This window comes from Panulirus ornatus, chromosome 20 (genome assembly GCF_036320965.1).
Source record: "Panulirus ornatus isolate Po-2019 chromosome 20, ASM3632096v1, whole genome shotgun sequence".
NCBI lineage: Eukaryota > Metazoa > Arthropoda > Malacostraca > Decapoda > Palinuridae > Panulirus > Panulirus ornatus.
This window is the reverse complement of record NC_092243.1, coordinates 56466353-56493414: the sequence shown is the minus strand read 5'-3', so window position 1 is coordinate 56493414 and position 27062 is coordinate 56466353. Positions and strand designations below refer to the sequence as shown.

At 45.3% G+C, this 27062-nt stretch overlaps 1 protein-coding gene across 2 annotated transcripts in view; it reads left to right on the top strand.

Annotated features, from left to right (window-relative positions):
* LOC139756034 (discoidin domain-containing receptor 2-like) overlaps positions 1 to 27062 on the top strand; it is a 1074315-nt gene that overhangs the window by 904280 nt on the left and 142973 nt on the right. For both annotated transcript variants that reach the window (XM_071674983.1, XM_071674984.1), the window contains 2 exons: positions 221 to 368; positions 26419 to 26595. In XM_071674983.1, the coding sequence (XP_071531084.1) occupies positions 221 to 368; positions 26419 to 26595 (325 nt within the window). The remainder of the gene's footprint in view (positions 1 to 220; positions 369 to 26418; positions 26596 to 27062) is intronic.

Genomic DNA, 27062 nt, shown 5'->3' with positions numbered 1-27062 from the left:
AAGATAGTGTTGATAAGATACTTTTGAAGATAAATCACCTTGAACTCCTGAAAGATAATATTAAGATAGACTGTTAAGATAAACTACATTAAATGCCGTACCTTACAATGATATTAATAAGGTAGACTCGTGAAGCCACTTACAAACATGTTTTTGTGTTCTCTCTCCTCAGGTGTGATGTTCTCACTAACCCGTTCAAATGTCCTGTTCTCCTCGACAGATCCTGAAGGGGAACATGAACACGTACATGCCCGTGAAGAACGAACTCGTCCCTCCCATCCTGGCCTCCAAGATCCGCTTCGTGCCCTACTCCCCACACCCGCGCACCGTCTGCATGAGGGTCGAGCTGATCGGATGCCCTTATACTGGTGAGTCTCTCTCTCTCTCTCTCTCTCTCTCTCTCTCTCTCTCTCTCTCTCTCTCTCTCTCTCTCTCTCTCTCTCTTCCCCCACTGTCCCTTTCTTCCCCACCGTGATGTGGTAAGCGCTACGCGCGAGCCCTAAGCCTCGCGGACGAAATCTCGTCGTAGACCATGGGTAGATAGGTAACCTATGAGTAGGTAGATGCCCATACGTAGGTAATTACCCATGGGTAGGTAGGTATCCCACTATAGGTACGTACCCATGGTTGGATAATTACCTATGGATTGGTAGTTACCTTGGATAGCAAATTTACCCATAGGTAGGTAGGTCCTCATGTGTGGGTAAGTACCTATGGTTAGATATTTACCTATGAGTAGGTAGCAACCCATGGATAGGTAGTTGACCATGATTAGGTAGGTATTACCTGCCTCCCTATGGGTGGGTAATCATCCATGGGTAACTAGATACCCATGAGTAGGTAATATCCCACGGGTAGGGAGATACCTCTGAGTAGGTAATGTTTGGTGGGTTGGTTGATACCCATGTGTAATTACCTATGGGTAGGTAATTACCCATGGTTTGGTAATTAACTATGGGTAATTACTCATGGGTAGGTAATTACCCATGGTTTGGTAATTAACTATAGGTAGGAAATTACCCATGGGTACGTCGTACGTATTTTCTTCCCAGGTAACTAGAAGTCAACATGCCTACCTCCCATTTTCTATTTCACCTAAGCCCCTTCGTCCGTTTTCATCCCGTTATTTGTCCAGTGCTCCCCCCAGACCAACTCAGCCTGCCTTACGTATAGATAAATATCTAAATATTTGGCTTCAATAACTACCATTATTCCCATCCATTATTTTCTTTATCATCCCGTATTCGTCTTAAGATTTCCTCATTTTCTTTATCATCCCGTAATCGTCTTAAGATTTCCTCATTTTCTTTATCATCCCGTAATCGTCTTAAGATTTCCTCATTTTCTTTATCATCCCGTAATCGTCTTAAGTTTTCCTCATTTTCTTTATCATCCCGTATTCGTCTTAAGTTTTCCTCATTTTCTTTTACCTGGTTTTCATTTTTTTCTCGATGTTGTATCTGCTTATCTGTCAGTCTTTCGATAGAACGTTAATTTACGTGTAAATGAAACGCGTCCTGTAAATGACGGAGGTGGAATCCCTTTTCTACTTCATTGTACCCGTATTCTCGGACGTGATCCGTGTACACACACTGACCGTATAGCAGGCCCGTGTCCGAGGCAGGTGTTCTCACAGTGACACACGGGAATGACAGATTTGACAGGTGTGTTTGTCGATACCTAAATATGACGTTATAGTAGAAACCAAGTCAGACTGGGGGCTTGAGAATTACTTGTTGAAATAGAAACCAGTTCATACTGGGGATGGTATACGTGTAGATATCTGAGACGTGTGTTAAAGTAGAAACCAGTTGATACTGGGGATGGTTTACGTGTAGATACCCAAGACTTACGTTAAAGTAGAAACCAAACCAGACGGGATAGTGTATGTGTACATACCTAAGATTTATGTTATAGTAGAAACCAGTTCAGAAATGGGGAAAGTATAAGTGTACACACCTAAGACATATCCTAAAGTAGAACCAACTCCACTGGGGTTATTGTGTATAGTGAAACCTAACAGTTATTCTTAAGTTGAAACCCCTTCAAGTTGGGATTTTGTGTGTGTGTGTGTGTGTGTGTGTGTAATACCTGAAAACTATGTTTGGAGTAGAAACCATTATCTACTTGGGCATTCGTGTTTGTAGATATCTGAAAAATAAAAGTAGAAACCATTTTAAACAGGGAAGGGGGGGGTAAGGGCATATATATATATATATATATATATATATATATATATATATATATATATATATATATATATATATATATATATATATACCTAAAAGTGATAAGTGTAAGTAGACACCACTTGGATGTAGGTTGATAGTGGTGGTGATGATGGATATCCTCATTACGTGTAGTGAGGCTGGTGTATCCTTGAGGAGGAGGTGGTGGCCTGCACAACGCCTCCGTCCTCCTGCTGGAGGATATATTGCGCAGACCTCCTTCCACGAAGTAAAGCTGTTAATAGGATGATCTTTCCCCTTACCTTTATAGCGGTAGGATACCGCCAGTTGACGTAACGTTGTCTGGTTTCCTTCCTGGAACTTGACAGCCACAGATGTTGTGGGTGTATACATATGTATGTACATATTTGCTGGTAAACCACAAGGGGAAAAAATGAGGCATGGTTAAGTCCCAGGTGCACTATCGTGTGGTGACATCGTCAGGGGAGATACAATATGATGTGATTACACGAAAGTGCACTTGGAATTACCGTGTATTATTCGTCCTCGTGGTTATCGGCAAATGTTAGATCACGCGCATCAGTGTGACCTATTGCAATGATGTATGTATTATACTTTATCGCCGTTTCCCGCGTCAACGAGGTAGCGCCAGAAAAGCAACCATCATGTATACACACATATATACATACACGCACATGCACGTACATATACATATCAACATATACACATATACGTACATACATACAAATACATAGACATATATACACACATGTATTCATACTTGCTTGCCTTCATCCATTTCCGGCGATACCCCACCACATGGGAAACAGCATCGCCACTCCCTAAGTGTGTGTGTGTGTGTGTGTGTGTGTGTGTACATGACTTTCCGCTACCCTGGCTTACAGAGAGTTATAGCAACCATAGAGAAATTTATTGTTTCTGTTTGTGTTATACTTAATTATGCACAGATTTATAGCCATCTCTCGTCCTTTTTCTCACTTACAGGGTATAAGAATATGTTCCTTCTTTTCTAAACCTAGTTTTCTCTCAATGGATAGAAGAATATGAACTTTATAGAAATCTGCGTCTCCTCCTGTCCTACACACACCGGCAGACTCCTCCCCCTTCCATCTTTGGTAGAAAAACTAAACCAGATACTGGGATACCCGTCTCCCTCTCCTCTCCCCCAACCTCCCTCTTCTACTGGTTATAGCAGTTAGAGAAACCCTAGTTTTCTATCTACGAAATTGACGATGATACATCGCCAGTAGAGAGCCTTACGACTATACTTGTCTAAGTTATAGAAGCTATGCAGACGTCCCTTTTCTTCGTCTTTGAATGAATAATAGATCAGCTATACAAACGTTCCTAGGCAAAACCTCGCAATGTAGGTATCCTGCTCAGGCTCCTATATGCTCCCGGGAGTTGTACACAGGTTCCTACACCCCCCAGTGTTGCTGGCCACGGTAGTAATGTATATGGAGGCTCCTCCCTCGCTCCCTCTCTGTCTCTCCCTCTCTCCCCTCTCTTCTTACTCCCGCTTCCTGACGAAGGTTCTTCCTCTGTTCACCCGCTGATGTTGTTACTGTAACGCCTCCCACCCAAACCCTCCACCTGCTGACGAAGGTGTATCAGCTGCCTTGGGAGAGGTGGGTACTCCTATTACTGTAACCCCCTCCTTCATCCCCATTCCCCGTCTGCACTGAGTCCCGAGATTGTATCAGCTGCACGGAGGCTGCTACTGCTGCTGCGCCTCTCCCTTCTTACCCCGCACTGAGGAAGTTCCCTCTACCGTCACCTGCGTAGCTAGGTCGGCCTACCCAGGAGCCGTAGGATTAGGGGAGCCTTTGTATAGTCGCAAGGGGGAGGAAGAGGAGGATAGGGGTTGTTGTGCCTCTCTCTCTCTCTCTCTCTCTCTCTCTCTCTCTCTCTCTCTCTCTCTCTCTCTCTCTCTCTCTCTCTCTCCCCATGATACAGATTTATCATTTTATTTACGGTCAGACTGGAAACGTGTGAGGAATTATACCCAACATGTCGTAGGTGACTGTGACTCTGGTGTTGGAGAACACGAGAGTTCTTTGTCAGGATTCATTTATTCATGGGGATCGTGGTTATATATATACATATGTTTTCAACCCTCAGCAGTTATATTAGTTACATTTTGTGAATTACTTTCTGTGCGAAATACAATTTTCTGGGGAAATTTCATGATATGATATACATTAAGCTGGCGGCATTCATCCTGTGCATTCACATGCTCAGATAATATGTTTGTGGAGTTTTTATTATTATTCACTCGGTTTACAGAAGATATTTTCGTAGTGAGAAGCGACGGGGAATATTTTGACGATGGTCAGAAATGATATTGGGTGTTTATACTCGACGCAATATGCTGGCCGTACACACACACGGCAGGTCCCCCGTGTACCAACGCTCTTGCCAGTATTCACATGTCGGCAGTGATCCGCGATCCTGGCCTCCTACGCGGATGCGAGGCGGGGGTGACCCCTCTCACAGAAGACTCTGGTCAAGTATAAAACTTTATATTTTCGCGATACCACGAGCCGCCGTGGATAGCCCTTGGTGTGGTCATGGTCAGGCTGCACCATTGCCCGGGACGACCTTGGTTCGATGTGAGGGGGTGGTAAGGATCTTTTATGGCTGGAGCTGGTCACTTGTTGTTCATTGTCCTCCTGCCCCTTCCCCCCATCCCAGGGACGTGACTGGCTTATTAGGGGGTCAGGTCAGAGGCCCACGTCAATGGTCATACCGTCGTGCTTGTTGAGGGGGGGTGAGGGGTTATAGACGGACCTCATCGGCTGAGAACGACGTCTCAACGATTTTTCCACTCTCTCTCTCTCTCTCTCTCTCTCTCTCTCTCTCTCTCTCTCTCTCTCTCTCTCTCTCTCTCTCTCGTCGTCCTCTCACCCTTCCTCATCACGTCCCGCCATCGCATCCATTCCCCATCCCCCGCCTTACCTCCCCCCGCGTCTCCATCCCTCCTCCCGAAGCACCTCGGGTGCGGCCGCGTCGGGAATAAACCCGAGGCAACAGGTCTCGGGGCCCCCCAAGAATTTGGGGAGGGTTGATGATGGGGACGCGGGCGGGCGGGCGGGCGGGCGGGGACTGGCGGAGAAGAAGGAGGAGGAGGAGGGAGGGTGGAACTCTACGGTCACCACGCGCCGTAGTTCACTTAGTGAGCCGCCGCTCCGACCCTGTAGCTACGGCTGAGGGGCAAAGTGGGGAAGGTTAAAGGGGAAAGAGTTACGACGTCTCCTGTCGCCTGTGCTCTTTTGGGTCCTGATTAGGGAGTAGCAGAAGAAGGCGGGGAAGGAGTGAAAAAGAAATTTTTGGTGATTTTTCTTTTTTTTTTGGGGGGGGGGGAGTTGGAATTGCGTGATGTTTATGGGTTGGTTGTACGTACACACACACACACACACACACACACACACACACACACACACACACACACCAGCTTTTACGAAGGCGTGGTTTTGTCCAAGTTAGACTGTATGGATTAGCGTTGCTGCTGTTGGGGTGATTTATACACCGCTGTATTTCAATGCACCATTGTATTTACCTTTCAGAGAATCGACGAGTTGGTTAATGTATTAGAATGCTTTCCATGCATGATTCAGTAAAGATGTATTGGTTGATGTATTCTTGTGTAAAACGGAAATCCATAATGTATACCTAAATGGACCAATAGTCAACCTTTTCAAGGTAATCCTTTCATTTATGTTATTGAAATGTATGTTTATTCTTTTTATTTACGTGCGAGATTATTTAAGTCACAAACACACACCCGAACTGTCGGCGAGGATCCGAATACACACCCAGACACTCGATGAGGCGCCGAAACACTTGAGCAGTCGATGAGGCTCCGAACACACATTAGCACCGTCAATGAGGCTCCGAACACACCTTAAGTCGGTGAGGCTCCGAACACACCTGAGCTGTTAGGAAGGATCGGAACACACATCCTTGCAGTCCATAACGCTCCGAACATACACCTGAGGAGTCGGTAAGGAATCGAACAGACACCAAAACAGTCGATGAAGCTCGAACACACACACCCGAACAGTCGATGGGGTTCGAACAGGCACACCCGAACCAGCGATGAGGTCCGAATTCGAGTCAGTGGCGTTCCAAAAACAAACCTGAACTCGTTAAGAGCTTTGTAAACCTCTCATTTACCGTGTTTTTGTGAGTGGGATATAATTTTCACTGTAAATGCCCAGGTTGAAAGAAAGGGATTTACAAAAGGGGATGTAGGAATGAAATGGGAGGGTGAAGAGAGTGAAGAAAAATTGGTAATGAGAGAGAGAGAGAGAGAGAGAGAGAGAGAGAGAGAGAGAGAGAGAGAGAGAGAGAGCTATGAGCCTCTCCATGATGGTGATGTGTGGAGAGGTAGTGGTGATGGTGGTGTGGTAGAGGTTAAGTGATGGTGATGCTCGATGTTGATGCGGCGCATGATGACAATAAGGATGGTGATCATGTGTACGTGTTGTTGCCTTTAGGGATCTTGATTTATTTCCACTGTTGCTTCAGTCTTACTCACATTACCTATGCAGTCTCCTGCAACACTTAGAGTGTTGATGCCACACGCCTCTTGAGTGTGTTTGGAGACGACCAAAGCGCCTTAAGTCCTCAAAGCTGCAAGGGGTGATATGCCTTTAAGTAGCGAAGCGACTTCAGCGCCATAACAGAACGGCAAGTTGAAGCAATAAAGGGCCTTCTTCAGCGCCACGACATAAAGCGGCAAGTGGAGGTACTAACAGGTCCTCTTCGGCGCCACATCAGCCAGAGCGGCAAGTGGACGTACCAACAAGCCCTCCTCAGCGCCACGACATTAGAGCGGCAAGTGGAGTTACCAACAAGCCCTTTTCAGCGCCGCATCAACAAAGCGGCAAGTGGAGGTATTAACAATACCTCGTACAGCGCCACATCAACAAAGCGGCAAGTGGAGGTACTAACAATACCTCGTACAGCGCCACATCAACAAAGCGGCAAGTGGAGGTACTAACAATACCTCGTACAGCGCCACATCAACAAAGCGGCAAGTGGAGGTACTAACAATGCCTCGTACAGCGCCACATCAACAAAGCGGCAAGTGGAGGTACTAACAATGCCTCGTACAGCGCCACATCAACAAAGCGGCAAGTCGAGACAGAACTACAAGAGATGTAGCTACCAGCATTGACCATCGTTTCCTTCACCTAACAGTCTTGTCAGACACGCTCTGGGGTGTGTGTGTGTGTGTGTGTGTGGAGCAAGGTGTGTTGTCATGGGTGCCGTGGACACTCGAACCTCCCCACTTCTGTCGTTCTTTCTTCCTCAGTTCAGACTGAAAGAGATAAGAGATATGGCCTTTGAATGCGATCCAGGAATTTTTTTTTTCGCTATAATGTAAATGTTAGAGAGAGAGAGAGATTTGGAAAGCATGTCTTAGAATGAGAATTCACCTGTACACACACACACACACACACACACACCACGTCCTCGCAAAGTGATGGCGTAGCATTATCTATAACCTGTTGCCGTAAGGGTGATTCCTCCTTGTGGCAGTTGGCTGTGTGTTGGTATTTGTTTCTATGGTGATGGGCAGATGCGTTGCCGAGGTGAGGGGCTTTGGGGGGTAAGGGAGAGGGTAGGAAGACGCTCACCTGTGTGTGTGTGTGTGTGTGTGTGTGTCTAGTTACCTGTTTGTGATTACCTGTTTGTACAGTGTAGGGAGGAACGTGAGAGTCTTTGTGTGTGTAGAGTTTATCTATTTATATACTTGGGACAGAATTCTGCCAAATGGCAGGGCTAGCGCGTGGCTCTTACCTCAGGAACATATACTTACGAAGAACGGGCAACGCGAGTCGTGTGTCATCGAGTGTTGTGTATTGCAAGGAGAGATTGCGGGTGTCACACTTGACAGCCACTCAAGTGCTGGCTGGCCGTACAGCCAGCACTATAACCCTCCCGGTACGGTACCCAGGCGAAGGCAGTACCGGTAATGTACCTCCCAGGTCGATGGCTGCCTACCACTTTCCACGGAGAGAGAGAGAGAGAGATGTCGATTGCGTAGTGTTTCTCACAACCTTCCCTCGTCTTAACTTATTTCGTGTGTTCAAACCTTCCGTCATGGTTCCCCCATTATCACCGAGTCTCCTTACCGTGACTGGGGTACCTGTATGTACCTCCAGTGGTACACGTCCCCTTCATTGGTACGCCAGACTGGTCCATATGGTACGCGTCCCCTTCATTGGTACGCCAGACTGGTCCATATGGAACGCGTCCCTTTCATTGGTACGCCAGACCGGTCCATATGGCACGCGTCCCCTTCATTGGTGCGCCAGACCGGTCCATGTGGTACGCGGTGTTTTGTCTTATAGATTCCTATCGTAAGAGGGAATATGAGTAACATGATCACATCATCTTGTTAAGGATTGATGGAAGGTATATTTCACACACACACACACGCACGCGCGCACGCGTGTTGCTCCTTGTTAAGTATTGCCGTGCGAGCACGAAATATGTTTACGGGGTTTGCCTAACTATTCACCTGGGGTCCTAGACGTAAGGTGGGTGTACAAAATGTAGAAAAAAAAAAGAAAATAACAGCACATTGGTTAGGAACTGATGGCCTCGATTAAAGGTGTGGTCGTTCTGGTCAGAAGGCTTTCCCTCGAACATGAAAGGGTTAAGTTGTCGTGGCGAAAGGGGTAAGGCACAGGAAGTTAGGGTGGGACACTGTTTTTACTGAAAGGGTTGGGTCGTAATCATGGGTTATTTAAGATTATTCGTGGTAGTTCATGAGCTGTAGGGTTAAAGATATAGGCACGCAAAAATATGAAATACGGTCTTCTAAGAGATAATATATATATATATATATATATATATATATATATATATATATATATATATATATATATATATATATATATATCGATGGAAAGGTTAAGATAACAAATCCAAGGAACAACGAGGCTGTAGAGGCAAATAGAGAGAGCTGTACATATCTGTAGAGGTAGATAAAGACTGTTTGATGAGGCTATTAAGAAAATTAAAGATAGAATATTTTATTCACAGGTAAAGATAACTTGCTAAATAAGACATCATGTTTATACGGGAAAAGATGAAGTGTGTAGATAACATATGGTGTTAAAAATAGAATAACAGCACATTTGAACCTTATCATTTCATTCATCTATAAAGATATCAAGATAAAAAGATCATCTCACCCATTCTAGGATAACAGGCTCAGAAGATAACACACTCCTACGCCACTTATATAATTAGCGAGAGATAACAATGGACACGAGAGTCCAGGGTCTGTTAGGAACCAGCAATACACATTCCCCTCCAGGGCCAGCTGGGGTGGCCACACAGCTGTGTGTGTGTGTGTGTAGAGGGTTACAACACTTGATTTACTAGCGGAGGCTGGGGTCCCTTGGCCGCTTGTGGATGTAAATGGATGTAAATGTAGATGTATGACTTACAGTAAAAGTGTACGGGGTTTGGGGAGGGAGGGACCTGGGGTCAGAATGGTGGTCACAGAGACTTGGGTGGGGGAGTGTAATAATAATATTAGTAAGATTAATAATGATATATCTTATAATGATATCGATTGTGGTCATAGTAATAGTAATGATAATAGTAATGATAATGATTGTTCATGGTTTATTGACTTTAACTGTAGCCGAAGAGTAAAAGCATGGAGGAAATTCAATGAAGAGACGTTGGGGGCAGTAACGAGGGAGGGCAGATGGAGAGGGGTTAAACAGACAGTCTTTACACAAACGCAGGAGAGCCAGTCCACTGAATATCGATGGTCTTCACAATGGTTGGGATGGGGCGCGGTCCGTACGCGCTTGGATGGGATCAATGATGATGTGGGGGGGGCCGAACTGCAACCTGGAGACGAGGGATCTCTGATGGCAGGAGGTGACGTTGGCGAGGACGGTTCAGCAGCCTTTCCCCAGACTGTCACATGAGGTCCATGTGATGGTTGTAAAGAGTCGGGAGGACCATTGTGTTGACCTGTCCCTTGGTGGTTTAAGAGGCGCCGAAGATAATCTTTGATACCCTTTTTTCTGCACAGTTTCTGGTACCCCACAGGTGTGTGGTGGGTAGGGAGGAAGACCCGGCCGGTGGGTGGGTACCATAATGGGTGAGTTTGGGGAAGGATAAAGATGTGTAGATGTTCTCGAGTTTGGGTGTAGGAAGTGCAGGTGTGCGGAGGAGGTAGAGACTATATATCTGGGGGTTTTGATGATGGCGCTGGGCTGTTCTCTCGTGAGGAGCACGTTAGACTGAACAGCGTCAACGGTGAGGCTGGGGAGGTGATGGTGTTGGGGCCCCTCATGTGAGACAGTGAGGGGAGGTGGAGCATCGAGGGTGACATGCATGACTGCGGTCATGGGTTTAGGGGGGGGGTTGGGAGGGATTGTTGGTGTTGATCCAAGCCCCAGTGCATGCGAAGGGTGTCCTGTGGGGCTGAATGGTGGACAGAGGTGTTGCCAGCGCTCTGACCCCTGAGTAGGAGAATCGTGGATGTCATTCCCTTGAGCGTCTGCAGGCGCCCCGATGAAAACCACAAGGACCCCCATCGCTTTGTCCCGTGCGGGGTTTGGCAAGGCAGAATTGGCGGGGCCCCTGCGAAGCGTGCGGCCTGATGGTGGCTCGTGGCGAGGCCCTAAAGGGGAGGGGGGGTTATGGGAGGAGAAGGGGAGTGTGTGTAGCAATATGGCGGTGACTGAGGCCAAGGCAGTGCTCCAGTATGACCGCCATCAGCGGCCGCTTCCCCGCTGCAATTCCACGCTGGACAACGCCATCCCAGTTACCGGCAGGGAGGGAGGAAGGGGAGGTAGGGGGAGTTGGTACGGGAGGAGAGGAGGAGGAGGATCGGGAGAGGCAAGTGAGGGGAGAGACAATATCGCCGCCAACAATATTCCTTACTGTTTTGTTATTGGTGGTTCGTGGGTGAGTGAGCGTGGAATGGCCGCGTGTCGCTAAATCTATATATTGTGTCCAGGTCACCCTCGTGTGTGTGTGTGTGTGTGTGTGTGTGTGTGTCCCATTTAGTAGATCGTTGGTTTGTATATTTTTGTTTTCGTATGTACGTACCAAAGTTGTTTTTCTTCTGTTTATCATCATACCTGCATACGAAGTTCATGCATGCCTTTCTAGTTACTTGAGAGAGAGTGGACATCTTTCTCACCCATTAGCCTACCTACTTACCTGCATATCTGAAAAGGACGGGAGCTTTTGCCCACTTACTAATCTGTCTACCAACCTATTTACCTAGATGAAGCTTAAATATACCTACCTACTTGCCTATCCGAGAAGGAAGGGACTTCTTGCGTACCTGTAACCAATCTACCTACCTACTAAGCTGGAAAGGACGGGCCTTCTTGCCTACCTACCTAGGAAGGAAGGGACTTCATGGCCTCCTACCTACTTACGCATCCCTCTTTACATACGCACCCTTCTTCCTACATACACATCCACCTGCGCAGTCAGGTATATATATATATATATATATATATATATATGTATATATATATATATATATATATATATATATATATATATATATATATATATATATATATATATGTATGTATAATATAAAATATTCCTGTGAGTCCACGGGAAAATTAAACACGATAAGTTCCCAAGTGCACTTTCGTTTAATAATCACATCGTCAGGGGAGACACAAGAGAGAAATATAACAGTCAGTTGATATACAACGAAGAGACGTAGCTAGGACGCCATTTGGTAAACATGCATGTTTACCAAATGGCGTCCTAGCTACGTCTCCTCTTTGTATATCAACGGACTGTTATATTTATCTCTTGTCTCTCCCCTGATGATGTGATCATTACACGAAAGTGCACTTGGGAACTTAATGTGTTTCATTTTCCCCGTGAACTCATCGGAATATACTTGATCGCGCGCAAAATTGTGATCCTTTCCAATATATATATATATATATATATATATATATATATATATATATATATATATATATATATATATATATACCAGCCATAGTTCATCTGTCTGACCTCAACCTCTCCCCCTCGTTAACATGACCCCCCCCCAACTCCCATCCATCCTCTCCCTCCTTCTCTATAACCGCTATATTGAAGCATGTACTAAATCGCTCTGGCTTAAATGTATACACTCGATATGGCCGGTATGACAGCATCTCCTTGTGCGCTAAAGGCCCCCGTTACGAGAGAGAGAGAGAGAGAGAGAGAGAGAGAGAGTTGGGGGGGGGGGGGTGGCATGCCCTCTGTACACCATCCCATCTTTAATTCCTCGTAATGATTTCCCGAAACGTACTCTTAATTACAGAATGTTGTCATTCGTCCGTACTCAGCTGTGCCCTGCTGTAATCACGGTTATTTTGTGTGCAATGCAGTTCCCGTGTTGAATGTCCGACCAGACAAATTTCAAATGCGATTTCCAGGATCGTAAAAATGTGGGTGAGGGAGGTGGACATAGTTTTTTTTTTCGTTTTTTTTCCCTGATGTAATAACAGCTGGTGGCGGTGGAAGGTGGTGGTCGAAGTGTTATGTTATAGTTATTTATGGTGTAGGAGGGTCGTGGGGTTATCATGGTCGAGGGGTTATCATGGTCCTGGGGTTATCATGGCCACATAGCGTTTAAGCAGAAAGAGCAGGAAGGAGGCAGAAGAGAGAAGGTTGACGACGTAGGAGGTAATGGTAATGGTGTATACAAATAATGTGTAAAAGTGGATTAGACAGGTAGATATGTTTACAGATGTAGATCCATAGATTCTAACACCATCTCGCCCCATTCCTCTCACTCTTGCTCTCCCCGCAAAGCCTTTGAGACTCAAATCTCTTACTGTCTCAAACACTTAGTATCCAAGTCCCTTTCATTTTTTGATCACCAGGAAGACTTTCACAGCGCAAGGCCCACCGGTGATCTCTCTGTGACTCAACCCTGGTGCTCCTCCCTCAGGGGTTTGGGTGAATATTGGACAGGGTGTGGCATCAGTCTTTCCGCTCCAGACTTCCTTCCCGTTGCTTTTTCTACTTTTCTCTGTTCCCGTATGCATAGGCTCCTCTCTGACCGGTTCACTGGACTATTAGTCGATGAAACGACTTTGCTCTTTTATTCAGTCATTAGTGTCCCTTAAGGCTCTGTCCTTTCATCTACTCTCTTTCTTCCCTCCAGAAATGATCTTCCCTCATCTCCACCTAACACTTTTCCCTCTTAACTGATTCTACTCTCCATTCTTCAGGTAATTTTTCTTCCCTACTGAACTATTATTCAGAAAGGAATGTAAGAGGAATACAAAATGATTCAAACAGCAATAGACCGTTGGGTCCCTTCGAGGTTGTTTGTGATAGTGTAAGATGTCAGAAACTCGCAGATTAGTGTGGTAAAAGTAGAAGGCATACAGATAACTGAAAGAATAGACTACATACTGTCAGTGGGAATAACGAAGCGCAAATGATGTAAATCTCAATCCATGTATGTCTCTTTTTCAAGTGGAGTAACGAGAAATGAAACCGAAACGCGTTCTGTTTCTCGCACCGAACACTACTTTGATTCCGACCTGTACAGTATCCCGGAATGGGGAAGTAAGAGCCTAAATGTCACTAGTTTCCTTCTGTTCTTTTTTATAACACCACAATTCACCCCTGCAGTAACATATACGTGTTAGCCATAACCACAGACCCAGATAATCCTCATTAAGTCATCTTCCCAATGATGGCTGTCTTGTGCTGTTTATGCACATTAACTGTTTCTCTTGTGAACAAGAAGCCGTTACATATACACAGGGTTGTTGCACGCTCCAGTGTAGAGTACTGCTCACATAGGTGGGTTGGATTTTTCTTGACCCCTCTATAAACCAAAGGGAAATTACAAGTTATATATCTTGTCTATCCATGGCTTCCCTCCAACTCTCTCTCTCTCTCTCTCTCTCTCTCTCTCTCTCTCTCTCTCTCTCTCTCTCTCTCTCTCTCTCTCTCTCTCTCTCTCTCTTGTCATGTTGCTGCCATCTCTCTATTCTACAAGTACTATTTTTGCTCACTGCCCTCACGAGCTCCATGCACGTATCCCTAACACTAACGCCTGGCTCGAGACTTGCGTCTGGCTGCTGCTTTCCTTCGTTTCTTTGTGGAAACAACCACACGGGGTTTGACCTTTATGATCTCCCGCCTGTATTTCCTGGAACATCGAAGCCGTGTAACTGTCTTCCTTCTTTAATCTTCCCCGTCTTCCAATAATCTTTCAAACATTTAGAGTCGGGTCTATAAAAACCTGAGGAGCTCTTGATTAATTTCTCGATTATTTTTCCTCGTGATCTATCCTTCACCCACGATGGCCATTGATGAGGGCATGTTTTGCCCGTGCCATGTTGATTATATATATATATATATATATATATATATATATATATATATATATATATATATATATATATATATAGATAGATAGATAGATAGATAGATATTTTTATAACGTACAAACTAAGTCTTTCATGAGAGGATCCTGTATGGGGGTCATTACCTGAGGACCCCCTTATCGAGGTACTCCTGCATCTCGAAGGCTGTGCTACACTCAGTAGCAGGGATAGGATGGACTCCTGTGGAGCTCTCTCGTCAAGTGATTTTAACAGAGCGTGGCCAAATGTGGCTTTCCATCGCGGCGTCACGACGGGCAGGCGGAGTACGGTAACGCCAGAGGAACATGATATTCAACTGGACCCCACAGGGATACAGCCTGTACTGCGGTCCGAGATTGCAGTTTTTATATTGGACACATTTTAGATTGATGTTTTCAACACATCATCCATGTTGTTTACTTCCTGCCACAGGAATCGCTCCTGTCTTCTATTATTAAGGCTCCCGCAGCTCTCGGGAAGCCGGCCACGTCCAACGGGCGGGACCACAGATCCTAGTGTAGTGACGTTGTGTGTGTGTGTGTGTGTGTGTGTGTGGTATAGGGGGGGACTGCGGGGCATTTCAGTAGTAAATGTCCAGTTTCGTTGTTATGATGGTTGTATCGTGGGCAAGAAGGGTGTTGAGATGTGTTGAACTGGTGCTGGTTGTGTTGTGGGGGTGGATGGTGTTCAGTGTAGATGGGAAAGTGTAACTCGTGTATGTCTAGGGAATGCGGTTTTAAAATGTTTGGGGGGTGGTGTTTAAGACCGAGTTGAGAGGGTGGTTGTTTCATGTCTGTCGGGTCGCTTTGCTGTGTGTGTATGTTTTGTTGGCGTTTTGTTAAGGATGGGGAGGATCTGTAAGTACGAGTTGTTGAATTGTGAGACGCGGGTAAGCTTTTTATTACCATTTAGGGGCTGGTGGTTAGTTATGGAGTTATTTGGACGGAGGGGTGAGTCGGGTTGTTGCATGGAATTGAGAGCCGAGCATGTTGTGGTGGGATTGTACGGGGAGGATCTTTGTGTCAGTGTGTAGGTGTTGGGAGTCTGCGGTTGCCTGGCAGCCGGTGATTGCTCTGAGTGCTCTGTTTTGTGTGGCTTGCTGCTTTGTTGAATATTCTCTCTCAGAAGATGGACGAACAGGCAGCTGAGGTACAGGTTAGGGTGGGATGGATGAATTGTTTGTTGAAATAACGTACTCATGACGACCCCAGGATCGAGTGATTGTACCGTCGTGCGTCAGTGTCGCACCATCTACCCGAGGATCATACCGTCGTACCATCTACTCGAGGGTCGTACCGTCGCACCATCTACGCCAAGGGTCGTACCGTCGTACCATCTACTCGAGGCTCGTACCGTCGCACCATCTACTCAAAGGTCGTACCGTCGCACCATCTACACCAAGGGTCGTACCGTCGTCCCCAAGTACCGAGTCATGTACTCAGGCATCTGGAGTATAGTAGTTTAGGTTTTGTCCACGCCTCTCTAAAATACCTGGAGTGTCCACAGCACTACTGATGGAGCTGCATTGTACAAAAGCGAAAGCAGAAATCGACCTCCCTCACCAGTGGGCAAGCGAAAACAGCCTCACTCCGTTCTCAGGGTTGGGAGATGATGTTTACCTCCCCGCGTCTCCTCTCCAATCTCATCAAGAGTTGGGTGCAAATTAAAGCTATAATTGGCACCAGCTCTGGTGACGCAGGGAAGGATAAGATCATTTGATTTAGCAGTGACAGACACACCTCTGGAATGACAACGGTGGTTTTATATGGGGAGAGTACGTGGGCCAATATATAATATATATATATATATATATATATATATATATATATATATATATATATATATATATATATATATCTTATTGTGACCGACCGATATAGTACGGACAGAACGTGTTCTAATCAAGGCCACCTTAGAAGAAAGATAACCGGGTAAAGAAAAAGAATGAAGAAATTAATCAGAGCTCCTCCAGTGTGTGTAGACCAGACTTTTGAAGGTTTGTAAGTTGTAAGAAGAGAGGTTATATATATAAAGCTTCCCCTCCCTCCACCCACTTTCTGTTTTCTCTTTACCGGCCAGGGACGTGGTTCCTGCTCTAGCATGGCTGTAAGAAGTGTACAGGTCTGTGTGTGATTGTGGCAGATGAAACTATGTGAATTGTATACTTCAGGTGAGGTGGATTTCCTCCATGAAACGTGCTGTATCTTGTAAAGTTTCATTGAACTGAATTGTATGAACTCCGACTGAAGTGTGATTACTCCTTCATAGAATTATCAGAATTAAAATTTAAAATTGCACACGTAAAGGTCAGTGACGCCAAACGCTACACCAATGAGTGAGTGTGTGTGTGTGTGTGTGTGTGTGTGTGTGTGTGTGTGTATACAGCAGTAGAACCAGTAGCTGGGTAGGCCTGATGGACATGTCGGCAGAATAATTCATGGACAGTAAATGGGTCTTAGTGGAGCAGGTTTGTAGGATCCCAGTTTTGCATCCTGATTAGAGAACCACTTTTGTGTTGATGATACTGACAAGGATGGTTGTTTTAACATTATTGTTTTGATTGATTGTGATACCAATATTGTCGTAAAGGGACTGATAGTGTTATCTTGTACGAAACTGTATATTTATCTATCTTCTGCACATGTTTTCTCCTGTCAGTGTGTAGTTGCATGTGTCTGTATTGGTTTCAAGTGTGGCATTACTTGTTGTATCTGTTCTTTCTGTACGGAGAGAGGGTTCGATACTGTTTCGAGGTCCAGCTCTTGAACTTTCTGAATATCAATACAACTTTATAGCCTTCCGTATGAGGTCCACATTCACATGTACTCGTTCATTCCATTCATCCGCTGCTCCTATACCACTGGAGCTTCGTATTTTTCATATTCACTACCAAATTCGTTGATTTTGTCATGTCCTCTCTTGGTTCTGTCTAAGCATCTTTCGAAGAACTTTTCATTGTGTGCCTCATTCAGTTGGTTTGAAAATTGTAAAGGTTGTGATCGGTTTGCCCTATAGTCTTCTATATTCCATGGTGGACACATTCAAGTCCTGTAGCCGTAACCTTCAACATCCTTACTTTGTCCTCCTCCTCTGGATCTCCTCTACTTGTTTTTATGCTTCAAGTGTGTTGTCCAAACTTGAGGAGTATGATCTTGTTTTGACCTAATGTAGGATGTGAACAGCTTGCTGAATATTTCCTTGACAATGTACTTGGATGCAGTTCTATTATTTGCCAGCAGACAGTTTGCCTCCATTCATATTCACCTGAGATGGGACTCTGGCGACAGGTTAGGGACCATGTCTACTAACCAAGTTACCATCACAGATTACTGCATGTTTTTTCCCCTAATATATAATACTCATGGTATATGATACCATGGAAATGTCTGTGGGGCCTGGATTTGGAAAGGAAGCTGTGGTTTCGGTGCATTATACATGACAGCTAGAGACTGAGTGTGAGCGAGTGTGACCATTTTTTGTCTGTTTTCCTGGCGCTGCCTCGCTGAAGCAGGGGGTAGCGATCCTATTTCCTGTGGGACGTGGTAGCGCCAGACATAGAAGAAGGCAAGTGAGTATGAATATGCACATGTGTATATATGTATATTTGTGTATGTGTATGTATATTTATGTGTATGAGCGTTTATGTGCGTGTGTGTGTGTGTGTGTGTGTGTGTGTGTGAATGGGTGGGCCATTCTTCGTATGATTCTTGGCGGTCTTCTTCTCCCGGTCTTCATTCTTATAGACAATTATGACATTTGCCATCTTGTTGCCACTTCACCTCCCTTCAGTGACATCTTGAACAACATTCATAGTAGCCTGTGTGGGGTTATCACCACACATCTTCAACACATATGGTGAAATTTGATCAGGGCCATGGCTTTATGTAGGGTCAAGACCCTTTAATATTCTTTCCATGACGTTTATAGATATTTCAATGCTTTTCTAAGACCTCCTCCCCATCCTTCTCATTGGTGTTGGAACTGTAGTGTCTAACACTATGAAAACACTTTTGGACATGAGGAGCAGATCTAGACATATCATTACATTATCCTTTATGACTTTCCCTCAAAATTCTGATGAATATATAGAAAAGCTGTGCAGTAGTCTTCCTGTGTCAGGGGTTTCTGTATTCGTACTTTCGTATCTTCTGCCTTCTACATCTTTAAGCTCCATCGCCTCTTGACATCTTATATTGGACCCTTCCTCGCGTCTTCCTAAACCTTCCCTATGTATTTGAGTCTAGGGGTACTGTCGTCCCTGCCTCTTCATTGCAGATCTCACACCTAATGTCTTGATTCCTCGCCACTGAACTCCATCTCCCAGTTCATGTTACCTTAACGATTATATTTGTGTGTAGTTTCCACGATTATATCTCCACTTTCTTTGGTCTCGTCTCTTTTCTTTCTACATTCTTGTCTACCACATAATCAGAATAAAGAACTACATGATAAATCAGTATAATCAGAATAAAGAACTACATGATTAATCAGTATAATCAGAATAAAGAACTACATGATTAATTTTTATGATCGGAATGAATGATTACATGATTGATTTCATTGGTGTATTATATATGATATTTTCAGTCTACATGGTAATTTATGTTAAGGTAAGATCCAATATGGATGGTGTATCGGTCCCTCTGATCCTAGTGTTTTCATTAAAATACCGATATAGGAAATGTGTGTGTGTGTGCGTGTGTGTGAGTGTGTGTGTGTGTGTGTGTGTGTGTGTGCGTGTGTGTGAGTGTGTGTGTGTGATTACCTATATGTAATCACCTGTTTGTGCAGCACGGATAGGGGGGGGGGGGGTCTACAAGCGCGAGGCTCCCATCTTATTCTTTCTTTCGAATCATTTTTTTTTTGTTGTTGTTAATTCTCTGTGTTCTTCACTCGGCTTGAGCTTAACCCACTTGTCCATCATTATCGTAGCTAAGAATCATCTCTCCACATCTTTTCTGCCTTTACTCTTGCTTGGGTTTGTATCCTGTGGCTGATTGGGGTTCCTCTATGGTCTAAGGAACTGCTCAGCGTCAGCATAGGAATGTTTGATGGGACCCTTAACGAGTTGTGACCAGATCTCCTGCAGTGCTTATCTTTCCTACCGTGAACGAGTCTGTGACTGCATTTCCTTCCTAATAGCCCAGTCTGTTTACTTGAGGCACAGATTTTATTACCATCTGTTTGCGGACTGTACTAAGCCTATGAATATTCTTCCTCAAAATAGCCAACGAATGTGGGTCGAACACGGATTTTGATGATCTTGCCCCTTCCTGGAAGGCATTTGTGACATAGAGTGAGTATATGAAGTGTCTCAACGCACGACTCTCACTGAAGTTATTGTTTGTGGCCGGACTGGAATCTACGTCAGTTTCGAAGTCCTCCTCGCTTGTAGATTCTGATACCATGTTCTTTGCGTGATGATGCTAGGTTTAACCTTTGTCTCATATCATGTCATTCTCTTCAGCAGTGATAGATTGGTATAAACTGTGTTAGTCCAGGCCTGGATCCTGTTTTGGGCTTTCTTTTGGATGTCGCAGTCCAGAAGGTTCTGTATTCCTCTTTTACATGGCATCACCCTCAGACGTCCGCCTATCTATCTATACTTCGAGCTGAAATAGCAGTGGCCCCAAAGCTGAGCTGTGTGGGGCACCATTAGTCATATTACCCTGCAAGAAAAGGCACTTCTCAAAATCTCTTTCGTCCTTTTCCGTGTAGGTAAATTTTGGCCCGACGAGAGTGTCTTTCCCTGGTGCTTGCCTATGATTTTCTTATCCGTTGTGGAGCAACATAAATGTGCTTCAGTCAGCTTAGAAACATCAAGGTTTAGTGTTATTTCTCTTATATTATTAGGATGCTGCGTCTTCGGCTGATGAAGAAGTTCAGAATGAACTTTCATTATATTTCCGGTTTCCAAATCGTTACTCGAACATCTGTTTCATAGATGCGTTTCATGTTGAGTTACAAGCGTCCCTGTCTGTGATAAACTAGGCTTCAGCATGTGTTTCTAAGCGCCTTCCTTACCTATAACTCGAGTTAATTACCTGTTCATCTACCTGACACTCTGATCCTTCGAGGTAGAGGGGTCCAGGGATAAGGAAGCCAGCTATGGAGAGTCTGCAGGTGTTTGACCCGACCTGGCCTGACTGAGCTAAGATGAACGGCCCAGCCAAGTTGAACGTTCATCTGAGGTGTACGTTCTTTGGCATGGAAGGTTTTACGGAGGCACACGAAGAAAAAGGAAAGTTTTCTGTGATAAATACTGAATAGCGTATCACATCCGCCTTCCATTTATTTTTTTTCGTTAAGCTCATTTTCCTCATCTGAATCCCACACATGACGTATCTCGTCCTAGTTCTCTCTGTGGTACATTTTAGCCACACGTATCTGCATACAACTTTTTTTTTTTGATGTGTTAACCACAGCTCCAGGATTTTTACCAGCCGGCCAGGGTGTAGTCTCGTCTCTTGCTACATGGCGTGGCTATTTTACGAGAAATCTTTTTCGCTGATAATATACCTCTCGAGGACACGCTACTGCTCTGGTGTATACATGTTACATCTCGGGTCTTAGTGGTATTATTATTATTATTATTATTATTGTTATTATTATTATTATTATTATTATTATTATCGTTATTATTATTATTATTATTATCAAATATTTCAAGCCATTCCCATTTCTTATTATCAAATATTTCAAGCCATTCCCATTTCTTATTATTAAATATTTCAAGCCATTCCCATTTCTTATTATTAAATAGTTCAAGCCATTCCCATTTCTTATTATTAGATAGTTCAAGCCATTTCTTATTATTAAATAGTTCAAGCCATTCCCATTTCTCATTATTGAATGTTTCGAGTCATTCCCATTCCTCATTTTATTTTACTCATTTCATGTTAGTGTTACACGTACATGGTGGTCAGTATGCTGCTTCCCTGTTCGTTTGGTGTTTAGTTATGATTCGTCTCTGAATATCTACCAATATTCTCCTTCGTCAGGACGGTCGAATTGGGCTACTGATCCCTTAGGCTCTGCGCACATGCCGCCTGCATTCGAGGACATTTAGGCAGTGTTATACGTTTAATTTTCTTGAAGTGTAATACTACTATATATATATATATATATATATATATATATATATATATATATATATATATATATATATATATATATTCAGACTTTATGCTATTCCTTTTTTCTTTTTTTTTTTTTAGATTATAACTGAATTTAAATTTGCATAATAATGAGAACCTGAAACTTTTTACGAATTACTTTTTTATATGGATTGATGTAGAATTACGTCATAGATCATGGGGCTGTCAACAGTGTAGCAATTATCCAGTGGTGATAACCTTGAACAGTTATAATGAAGACTAGAAATTCACAAGGCCAAGATTATTATAATGAAATTACAACGAAAAGGATTTTATGATGACAGGATCCTCTTATGAATTCAAATGATTTACCTGAAAGAAAAAGGTCGAAAAAGTATTGACGTATGAAAATTATACTCGATGAATATACAGTAATGAATGTGTCTCACACAAGCATTTTGCTACACTGGATAACTCGACCTTCCCACTGTAACATCTTAGAGTAACTGATTATACAGTCACAACCAGAAATTTAGTAGAAAACGTAGTTGAAAATTCACGAGGCAGAAAGGGACAGAAAATGAAATTTCCACTAAAAACCAACAATTTCCAGAAACGAAAGCAAATCGTATGATTACCGTCAAAGGAGATCTCGCGTAACAAGACGACAAATCATACGATCATGTGAACATGTGCCATACACGCACCGTGAGAGTGTTTGATGCTCTTCGAGTTATCCTCAACACCTGAGGAAGGTGTTGAATGTTTTTATGGTTGGTGGACGGAGCTCGACGTGGATGGCCTGCATGAACCCTGACAGTTGATAATGGCCAAATGCCCGATTAAACCAAGCAGCCAACCGACGTATGTAATGATCGTAGATCATCCACTTCAAATCTCATGATTACTTCTACATGATCAAGGTAGACAGATGACCTCATTACAACCACAAGGGTATATGTACAGGAACCATCATCGTGTATCATTTCAGCTGACGAACTCGTAGACCAGGTCAGGTAATGACTGTTATAATCACTTGTATGTCGTCCGTCATGTTGCTACCATGACGCCGTGAAGCAGCCTCGGTTTCTGTGGCTGAGTCGCCTCAAACATTGAGTCCCTCCTCGATCGTCCGTCATGTTCCACCGTCGCTGGCAGTTCCCTCGATACATGTGAAGCTTATCTCGAGCCGTTCGATAGATGAGACGAGTGGGTGATGAATCACTTGTACCGTTTGATGAGGAATCTGTCTTGTTAGCTCCTCTCTCACGATGAACTGTGACCAAACCACTTGACCGGACGAGGATGCATGTATGCTTAAGCTTCCGTCGGGATGTAGCTGTGGCAGGCCGTGTGCTGTGGCAGGCTGTGTGCTGTGGCAGGCTGTGTGCTGTGGCAGGCTGTGTGCTGTGGCAGGTCGTGTGCTGTGGCAGGCTGTGTGCTGTGGCAGGCTGTGTGCTGTGGCAGGCTGTGTGCTGTGGCAGGCCGTGTGCTGTGGCAGGCCGTGTGCTGTGGCAGGCTGTGTGCTGTGGCAGGTCGTGTGCTGTGGCAGGCTGTGTGCTGTGGCAGGCTGTGTGCTGTGGCAGGCCGTGTGCTGTGGCAGGCCGTGTGCTGTGGCAGGCTGTGTGCTGTGGCAGGCCGTGTGCTGTGGCAGGCTGTGTTCTGTGGCAGGCCGTGTGCTGTGGCAGGCTGTGTGCTGTGGCAGGCTGTGTGCTGTGGCAGGCTGTGTGCTGTGGCAGGCCGTGTGCTGTGGCAGGCTGTGTGCTGTGGCAGGCCGTGTGCTGTGGCAGGCCGTGTGGTGTGGCAGGCTGTGTGCTGTGGCAGGCCGTGTGCTGTGGCAGGCCGTGTGCTGTGGCAGGCCGTGTGCTGTGGCAGGCCGTGTGGTGTGGCAGGCTGTGTGCTGTGGCAGGCCGTGTGCTGTGGCAGGCCGTGTGCTGTGGCAGGCCGTGTGGTGTGGCAGGCTGTGTGCTGTGTTTGTATCTGCTCTCCAGTTTCTGCTGCGTTAATCATGGGCTTCTTCATGGACTCGAAGTCTCCCGTAGATTTCCGTAAAAGTAGCGTCTTGTTCCTGCTATCGAAGGGTCGGTCTCGAGGGAATCTCAGTTGTACGTTTATGATTTACTATCTGCTAGTCTCTCCTGGTGTTCCAGTGGGAGTGATAAAGGGATCTGTACCAGTGGCGTTTCCCACTAGGAAGGTGGTCTCTTGGCGAGTTAGCTATGTCTTGACCACAGTGCGCCAGTCTCTCCTCTTCTTCATACGTTTCCGAAACAGTTGTGTTCTGGTTGTGGAGTCATCTTTTTACTGTCTGCCAAGTCTTCCTGCTTAATGTAGTTGATGAAGTTCTTTCATAAAGAACCGTGTGTGTGTGTGTGTGTGTGTGTGTTTCGATGCGCTTCACTATAACATTTTTCCGTACGCTTCATCTGGAAGTCTGGTTGTTAGGATATCTGGTTGTGGAGCCTCATTCCAGTAAGAGAAAGTCTCGGGAACTTTCATCTGTTTCCCCCCCTCCCTCACGTTTAAGAGATGGGAAGTCATGTGTACTTGTTGGGTTCACATGTAGCGAGCTGCTGGGACGGTTTCATCCAGACTGTGTTGAAGGGATGAACTCTTTGTCTCGTGGAGTCTCGCTCTCTCTCATGGCTTGTTCGTGGCCTATGTGGACAGCTCCTGTTCCAGGCATGATTGAGCACTTGAGCGCGTAACTCGCGCCGCCTCTCCAGTGGTCATCTTTTCCTTACACTATAATGTTGGATGATACTGAGAGCAGATCCCTCACCTCTCCGTGACTGTACCACCTGGCTCTCACGTGTCCCTACCTGCGACACCAGGGACACCATATCGGCCCAGTGTTTTTGAACACTCTCCAGTCCCCTACTCGCTCTGGCTCTTCCCTTACCCAGCGCAGGAACACCTCGTTGCTGGGAACGTACTCCATCGTCACGGTCCTCCACTCTTCCCCCAGCACCTGAGGCAGTTTTCCCCCCTCAACACCCTAATATCAGGATGATCTGCAGTGTAACCCCGAGCTATATCTATCTATTAACTTCTCGTTGCTGTTTAGTTTCGCTAATGAAATTACCTTCCCTCCCAGCTGCTGTCCCCCCTTTTCTATAACATCCTGGCCATCCTGGTCACGTATTAAGCTTATGAAGTTTCCCTGTTCCTTTTTCTATGTCTTCGAAACGTTTCGTTGCTTCGTCCCGGTCAAGATTTCTCTCGGAGCGAAACGTTTCGTTGCTTCGTCCCGGTCAAGATTCCTCTCGGAGCTCGATCTCTACCATCTCACAAACGTTTCTCGATCTCCTCCAACCGACGTTTGTGATGCGTCGGCCTTGCCCCTCCTCACCCTCTTCATTGCTTAGCCGATATCACGCCCCTCCTTCAGTCATGTCGGCTTAAGAGTTCGAATCGCTCAGTTCGAAGTGAGCAAGTGCCTCGTCCCATCCGGCCTTCGTCAGTGCTTCTAGCACAACGGCTCAGCAGTGATGACATGTGTCTCCACAGTCACTGTTCCATCACTACGCTGTGTTTGAGTTCTCGTAATACAGCCGGGAAATTACTGGAGTCTACCAGGTACAATCAGCGAGCGATGCCGACATCTTGAGACATCCGTGGCCGCCGAGGGAGGGCACCACGTTTTCATTTGCTACCTTCGTTTTCTATGCTTCATAAGTAATTTCCGTGGATGGTATGCGTTACGTGTGTAGTTATTCTGTTCTTGTAAGAATGATAATTGAACATATGTCTTTGAATATCCCACATTCTGTTTTCAGTTGCCATTTCCGTTTTCTAAGCATCATCTCGCGTAATTTCCTTTGTACGTTTTGGGTGACTACGCCGTTCTTTTAAAAAAGCATTTGTCGCCCATTTTACGTTTTCCTGTACAATCCCCATTTTCTACACCTTTCGTGTAACCCCCCACCAGTTTTCATAAGGAACCTCCTCCACCATCTTCTCGCACTCAGTCCCGCTCTCGCGCAGGTGGAGGTCATGTTCTGCCGCTCTCCCATGTTCTCTCCTCATCTTGACGCCATTTCCTCCTCTTATCATGATCGTATTATTCTCTCTCTCTCTCTCTCTCTCTCTCTCTCTCTCTCTCTCTCTCTCTCTCTCTCTCTCTCATCTAGAGTTCGCCTCCTCCTGCTAAACGTGTAGTGTCTACCCCTCCCATATTAAACCCCCCTTTTCAGGGTCCTTTTTTGTGACAGCCTCTGTTAACCCCCATTTAGGATCCACTTCTGTCAACCAACCCTGTTTAGTATATACCTAGTATTGACGTCCATCTTGTGTGTCCATGCCATAGTAACCCCATATTTGGTGCCCCATCCCTATGTTCACATTACCAGCAACAATAAGGCGTCACAGAAAATAGTCTTCGGTTTTACATCATAGAAAATGGGTTTAGATTTTATTGTTGGAACTGTCGTAAGAGGAAACAGCCTGCAGTCTTACATCATAGAGAATGGGTATGAGGCTTATTACTGGAACTGGCATAAGAGAGAAAAGCCTGCAGCAATTTGACATCGTAGAAAGTGGGTGAGAGGTTTCCTAATGTTGGAAGTAGAATAAGTGTTTTTTTTCTTCTTCATTTAGGTTATGGTTCAAAGACAATGGCCTGGAAATGATGAAATGTTTTTCCTTCTTTACATCACTTATTTAAGGATCACGTTATTAATGATGACTCCCGTTTTCTTCCTTGGCCAGACGGTCTGGTGTCGTACTCGATGCCCCAGGGCCAGGAGCGAGGCCAGGAGGTGGACCTGCTGGACCTGAGCTACGACGGGACGACCACGGACGGCTTCCTCTACGGCGGCCTCGGACAGCTCCACGACGGGACGATCGGCGACCACAACTTCCGTAGCGACATCGGCCACGGCAAAGGTAAGAACGACAGGTCGTGACTTGAGCGCGTGCACGACGACAGCGGACGACGCTGGTGGAACGACACGACGCATGTCTGAGCTAGAGACATGCACGACAGTTCGAATGGAATCCTAAACGACCTGTGTAGCAACGAAACAAGCGACCGCGACAGGCAGATAGACACGACTGATGTAGCAACGAAGCGAACGCAGACTGCACTTAAAAATCACCAAGACGACGGATTTAACAATGACACAGAGGTGAACGACACCTAGAATGGCCTAAACGACGGACATAGGAGTGTTACAGACGCACACGACACCTAGAATAGAAACTTGAACGACCGGTCGAGCAACGGAACAGACGCACGGTACACAGAGTACACAGCAAAACTGGAGTGAGTGAGGCGACCAACACGACAGGTAGAAGGACCCCAGATCCCAGATAGGATGGCTGTATGGCCCGTACACAGCTGGCCTCTAGGG